This window comes from Limanda limanda, chromosome 8 (assembly GCF_963576545.1).
Source record: "Limanda limanda chromosome 8, fLimLim1.1, whole genome shotgun sequence".
Taxonomy (NCBI): Eukaryota; Metazoa; Chordata; class Actinopteri; order Pleuronectiformes; family Pleuronectidae; genus Limanda; species Limanda limanda.
In genome coordinates, this window is record NC_083643.1 from 24,368,000 (window position 1) to 24,374,481 (window position 6,482).

Consider the following 6,482-nt stretch of genomic DNA (forward strand, 5'->3'; position numbering starts at 1 on the left):
TCAATGTGAACACATTCCAGGGGTCTCGGGGGGCACCGTTGAGCCATTTTGCGATGCCCATTGAAAATTCCTTCAGAATACGTAAATTTTCACCACTTTCTAACTTTCTGCAAATTTTGGTAAGAATTTGAGCATGGTAAAGCCCTCAAAAAGCCAATTCATTTGCCTGAATAATAATAATCCTTTCAATTTCAATAGGGTCTCACCTGACCTTTGATGTCAGTGCTCGGGCCCCTCCCTGCATCCTTATTGGAGCATCATGATTCAACACCAACGACGAAGCAGTTCCTTGAACTTGTGTCTGTCTATAAACATCTGTATGAACCTCTGGAAAACACTCAGCTTCATCACTGCTTCAGCAGAAGGATAAAGGTCAAAGGTCGGATGAGTCTGACATGAAATTCTGCACAACTGATTTTAACAAACCCTGAAAATACCCGACAGGATGTAAAGCTGTTGTTAAAAACACTCCATGGTTATACAAATTATCCAGTTACTGTGAATTGAAATGTGTATTTTGATGCAGATCCACGAGCAGGAAAACAAAGTAAATATATCTTCACTAAAGTTCACTAGAGTTCACTAAATATATGATCCGTCAGTTTCTCTTAAGATAATAGATTTAAATCTAGGGAAAGTGCAGCTGTGGAGAACGAGTGTTTCTCAGTTTAAATAATAAATATATGTATAAATAATATATTCAGTATTTTTTATATATAAATGTTGGGTTTTCATCATTTAGACTGTTTACCAACCATCTTCTGAAATAAAAGAGCAAACTTTCATCTCAATGAAAAGTCTTTGTTATTTATTCAATAATTTATTTTGTAAGAAAAGTCAGTCTTGGAGGGAAAGAAAGGGAGGGAGGGAAGAGGTGGGGGGGCAGGGGTAAGGGATGTGATGATTGACAGGTCAGAGGGAGGGGGGATTAGGATGAATTGAATCTTTGAGTAGAAAACTAGAGAACAACCCCCTCATCGTTCCTTCTCTCTTTCTTTCCTTCTCTATCTTCTTAATTTCTTCCTCTCCATCTTCTTTCCTGTTTCTCCTTCTTCTCCTGCTTCTTCTTCTCCTTCTTCATGGTCTGCTTGTCATTCTTCAAGGCGACTTCCTGAAAAGACAGAGACAATATGAGTTTAACTCTGTTTCTTTTTCAAAATCTAAACCTCAAACAAACCTACGATCCATAACATTCAAATCACAATGAGCTGATGGAACTTACTTGAAGCTCAATGGGCAGCTGGATCAGGGGACATTTTTCTTCCTGCTTGTTTTCTCTCTTGAGTGACAGCTCCTGCTCGATGAACAACTTCTCCTCCGACTTTCTCATCAGTTTCTGCAGTTCCTCTCTTTTCTCGAAGCTGGCCCAATGTTGGAGGATGCTGAGCTGCAGATTTTCCTCACAGTTCTCCAGCAGAGATTCAAATTTGTCCTTCTTCTCAATTTGAATTTCCTCTGTCTCAACCAGCTCTTCCTCCTTTACTTTGATCCTCATGTTCATCTCTCCGAGCTCCTTCTCCAGGGAGGCAGGAGACTCCATCTGCTCCACCATCTTTTTCTCTGTTTACCAGGCGATTTTGTTGGTGGCGGTCTGCTCCTTCAGGGCAAAGTAGTCATCCACCAGCTTCCTAAGACGGGGGTTTTCATCCATCAGCTCCTTCGGGGTGAATTTTCATCCACCAGCTCATTCAGGGTTAAGTTTTTATCATCCAGCTCCTTCAGGGCGGTGAATTGAGCCACCAGCTCCTTCTGGGCGGAGTATTCAGCCTCCATCTTCCGCATCTCCCTCTTCAAAACCAGGAGGGTTTGGCCGGGGTCCTGCATAGTTCTGCTGCGGGTGCACTTTTGTTCCTGGGTCATGCCTGTTGAGCATGCATGTTGAGTAAAGGCTCCAATATGCTTCTACGTGTCCGTGGCGCGGAGAGGGACGCACTGATACTACGGACTCTTTTTGATTTATGCTTCTCGGACAACTCTTCAGCGCCAGAGCAGTAGGTGGTGCAACGGAAGACGAGCTTAGAGAAGCCTACCTCTATGTGCAAAGAAGAAGTCCACGGCTGTTTACCTCCGGTCCTCCGGGATTCCCTCACACACAGTGAACGATGGCAACTGTCAGGCGTGTTCGTTTATCCTTTAAGAGAAGATGAGCCGAACTCGGTTTGTTCAATCAAATATTTATTTAGGAAGCACTGAACAGGTTACAGCAAAGCAATGGGCAGTCGGGTCGTATCAGAGCGCAACCAACATCCGGCGCCTGTCCATTTTATAACAGTAGATCTTCGTTCCTCCTCCTCGAAAGCGTGCAGGCGCAGGACATCCTCCTGGCATTTGGAATACGGAAGTAGCAAGGAGCCACTCCCAATGACGCTCCTACTTCTCTGATAGTTGCTAGGCATCCTCTTCATGAAAGGCCTTGACCCAGCAGATGCCATGACGGGCAAAACTGTTGTCCAGCGAAGCAAAGAATATTATGTTTCTGCTATATCAAAACAAACCTAACTGTGTAAACATTCGCAACAAACTGAACCCAAAAAAATCTGTTCCGTTCCGGGTGACGCTGGAGTCGAGTAGCTTGCTGGGAGACGTCGCAGTGCCCATCTGAATAATCCCCACTCTTCCAATGTTAACTGTGGCCTGTGTGGTATAGCTGATTGGTGCTCCCATGGCACAGGTCGGACGCTTGGCCAGTTGAGCCCAGAGCAGAGACATATGGCAAGAGGGAAGCGTTTCACAAAGCCCAGAGCAGAGACGGACGGCGAGAGAAAAGCGTTTGACATAGCGAGCACACAGACAGAAACACACAGGAATCAAATTACTTCAAAACAAGACTATAATGCTTGTGAGTCAAGTTTATTCACACACACATTCACGCTACTTTGCATACAAAATAAAATAAAATATATTTTTGCTACAAAGTTCAGATATGCAGTATTTAGCTTTCTGCACAACAGCGCCATCTAGTGGGGCTGCCCCTAGTGTAGAAACGCCAGGGCTACTAAGTGTTCTAGGGTCTCAGGCAGTGAGCAGAAAGGACACCCCCCCTCAGTGCTTGTGTCCAGGTGAGCTCTGTATCTGTTTGTAGCTAGAGCTCCATGTATAATTCTCCACTGGATGTCTGCCATCCGTCTCTCCACAGGAGGTTTATACAGGACCCGCCAGCTGCTACTAGGGGAATAGTCCGAGCCAAAAACCTCAGTCCATTTCGACTCCCTGACTCCTGCAAGAGAGCGACAGTTCAGGACCTTCACACAGCTATAGTACAGCTGTTTCCCTCCAGAGGTGTTGAAGGTGCCCAGTGCTGTGAGTCCTGAGGGTTAGCAGTCGGCCGCTCTCTTCTCTCCACTCCCCCACTGCAGGACTCACATTCAGGATAGGAAACCTGTATTCTTGTGTTTTTGTCCACTGGTCAGCCTGACTTTGGTTCTGGGTGAAGGTCCGCAGAGCCTGGGGCAGCGCCTGCCACACCTCCTTCACGAGGCTCCGCAGCACTCTGGTGGATCTTATTCCCGTCACCTCCGCCAGCCTCTCAAGTGACGTCCGTGTCAGGTGGCCCAGCTTCACTATTCCTGCCTCCCTGAACTTGTTTTTTACCGTAGTTGAAGTGGGTGTGGATGTCAGGACTGAGGTGACCAGGAATCCATTATCGAACAGTGGCTCCTCAAAGAGCCACATCCCAGGCGCGGGGTCAGGAGGCCTCGTGAAGTTTAGAGTCCTCCAGGCATCTATCACTGAGGTATACAAATGCGTGAGTCCAGTCAGTTTGTGCTGAGGAGAGTTCAACAGGAACAGCTGTTTGTCATAACCAAGGCCCCCGGCTCTCCAGAGCAGCAGGCGTGCCACAGCCGACCAGCACAGTGTGGAGCCGTACAGCAGCCTCTGGGCTGCCTGCAGTCTAAAAGCAGCAGTCCTGACGATGATGTCGGTTAGTCCATGGACTCCCTCTGCCACAGGGAGGTACAGAACAGACGCCCGCACCCAGTGATGACCCGACCCAAAAGAAGTCCACCAGCAGCCTCGGCAGTTGCTCCATGAGTCCCGGTGGAGGAGTAAGCACCTGGAGTCTGTGCCACAGGGATGCTGCAACCAGGTTATTGACTATCAGAGTTCTTCCCCTGTAGGACAACTGGGGTAGCAACCATTTCCATTTAGACAACTTGACCTGCACCTTCCCCAGCACTCCCTCCCAGATCTGCCTCTCTATCTCTTCACTGCCAATAAACAATCCGAGGACTTTTAACCCTTTTATTCCCCATGTCAGGTTCCCAGGGAGACGGGGTATTCTCCCTGCGTCCCACTGACCAATCACACAGGCCTCACTCTTTCCCCAGTTCACTTTTGCTGTCGAAGCCTTTGCATACAACGACAGACTGCCCTCTAATTCTTGTATGTAATTTAAAACACAATTTTATACAATATATATAGTAGGGGGTCCCTGCTCCATCTCTCCACCTGTTTGGGGGTCCTTGGCCTGAAAAACATTGAAGACCCCTGGGCTACAGGATCAAGTCGAGAAGTTATGAAGGCATAAGACGTAGAGAGGGTCACCCTCTCTACGTCTTTAGGTGAGAGATAGACCTTTACCTTAGCTATAAGTCTGATCTGAAAGAAGCTACTAACAACAGATTGTCAAATTTGAAAACATAGTCCAAATGAACACCAGGACTCTTCACAGAGGAGTGAATCATAGCAGGTTAGGGTTAGGGTTAGGGTTAGGGTTAGTTTTGCACTTTTTGGGCCATATTAACTATTTACCACTTGGGCCACTATAGGTTCTTATCCAGATTACAACTTGCCCAGAGCACCACGTGTTTGGCAAAAAAGGCCCGCATTCGTAGAAAGTGCAGGTATTGGCTGATATATGTTGTGGAGTAAAAGTGAAAAGAGACAAAAATATATCTACTTAAAGTACAGACACATGGAAATGGTTCTTAAGTACAGTAACTAAGTAAATGTACTTTTTTACATCCCACCACTGTGGCACTGTTATAGAGCAATAAATATACATAAAATACAAGGCACATAGAAAACAAAGAGCAGAGCTCTCCTGGAGGTTCCAAAGCTAAACTGTTGTTAAAAATTGGTGAATAATAATTTTCCTCCCTTTAATTTTCTTATTGTGTTTTGACAGTGTTGTGTGATTCTGGGGAAAATACTTCTGATACACGTTCGTTGGTTGACTATCATGATTAAATCATTATGTATTTATTGACAGCACGTAACCATCAGAGTTCTTATTGGGGAGATCCAAGCAGTGGGGAGATGCTGTTTATTCAGAGCACTAATAACAATTAAACCTTTATGAGATCATTAGGAGTCACAGCAGTGATCCAAATATGATCTATTGTATTTCATGTATTTCATTAAAAGTATTTTTTCCTTATTTATAAACTATCTGTAGGTTGTGACAGTGGCCAGCAGAGGGCAGCAGAGGAGAAAGTCAGTCTGATGATGCTGTGCTCAATCACTTATTAGCTGCTGTCATGTCTGCGTGAAGTCCTGTTTAATTAAAGCAATGCTGTTTGCATGTTGGAAAAAACACAAAGTTCACAATACAAGGGAGGACACATTAAAGACTTTTTTATCGTAACATTGTCGATGTGTCAACTTGTGTTTGGCAGTTGTTTACCTGGTGTGAATGAAAAGATGTCAACCACAAAGTGACATATGACCTTGTGTCGTCTTTTCTAGAGCTGCGTTTTACGAGGTCAAAAGGTTTAACTGAAAAGTCATGTGAAAACTTATGTGACATCGAGGTGAGCTGTTGGTTTTTCTTCCTCGTGCTATGAGAAAACACTTTTATCAGGCAGCTGTTTATAAAACAAAGTGTTTGCCAAGTGCCTTTGACCAATAATATCACATCAACCGTGCAGACACCCTCTCTGAAGAGTATAAAATAACTCAGCCTGCCCACCTGTCTCCTTCAAACTCTCATTCTCATCCAACACTGCAGATCATCTCCAACCCCTCGTCCTGCTCCTGTGACACAGAGAGAGAGAGACGCCAACATGATCCTGCTTCTCCTTCTGTTCGCCCTGACCCTGGGTGCTGTGTCTCCTTCAGATGGACCTGAGGTCAAGCTGCAGCGTGGAAACTGTCCCATGTTCTAGTTCAGCTTCAACAACCGCTGCTACAAGTACGTGTCCACACATATGACCTGGGCTGATGCAGAGCTCTACTGTGTGTCACAGGGAGCCAACCTGGTGTCTATCCACAGTCTGGAAGAAGAGAATTTCATCAAAGCCCTGATCAAGGACTTTAGTCATGCTGAAGGAGGGACCTGGATCGGACTTAGCGACGTCCACAAAGAAGGCAGCTGGATGTGGTCTGATGGTTCTGCAGTGAACTTCACCTATTGGTCACCAGGAGAGCCAAACAACGGTCGAAGAAGGGAACATTGTGTTCACACCAACTATAGCAACGATAAGAAATGGAATGATGCATATTGTACTTACCATCTTCCGTCTGTTTGTGCGCTCACATAA

General features: G+C 45.6%; 1 protein-coding gene across 1 annotated transcript; it reads left to right on the forward strand.

The window, feature by feature from the left end:
* Window positions 1-5,992: 5,992 nt before the first annotated feature.
* Window positions 5,993-6,482, forward strand: LOC133009731 (lactose-binding lectin l-2-like). The gene is given in 1 exon segment (XM_061077266.1): window positions 5,993-6,482. A coding segment is annotated over 1 exon segment (477 nt). The 5' UTR covers window positions 5,993-6,005.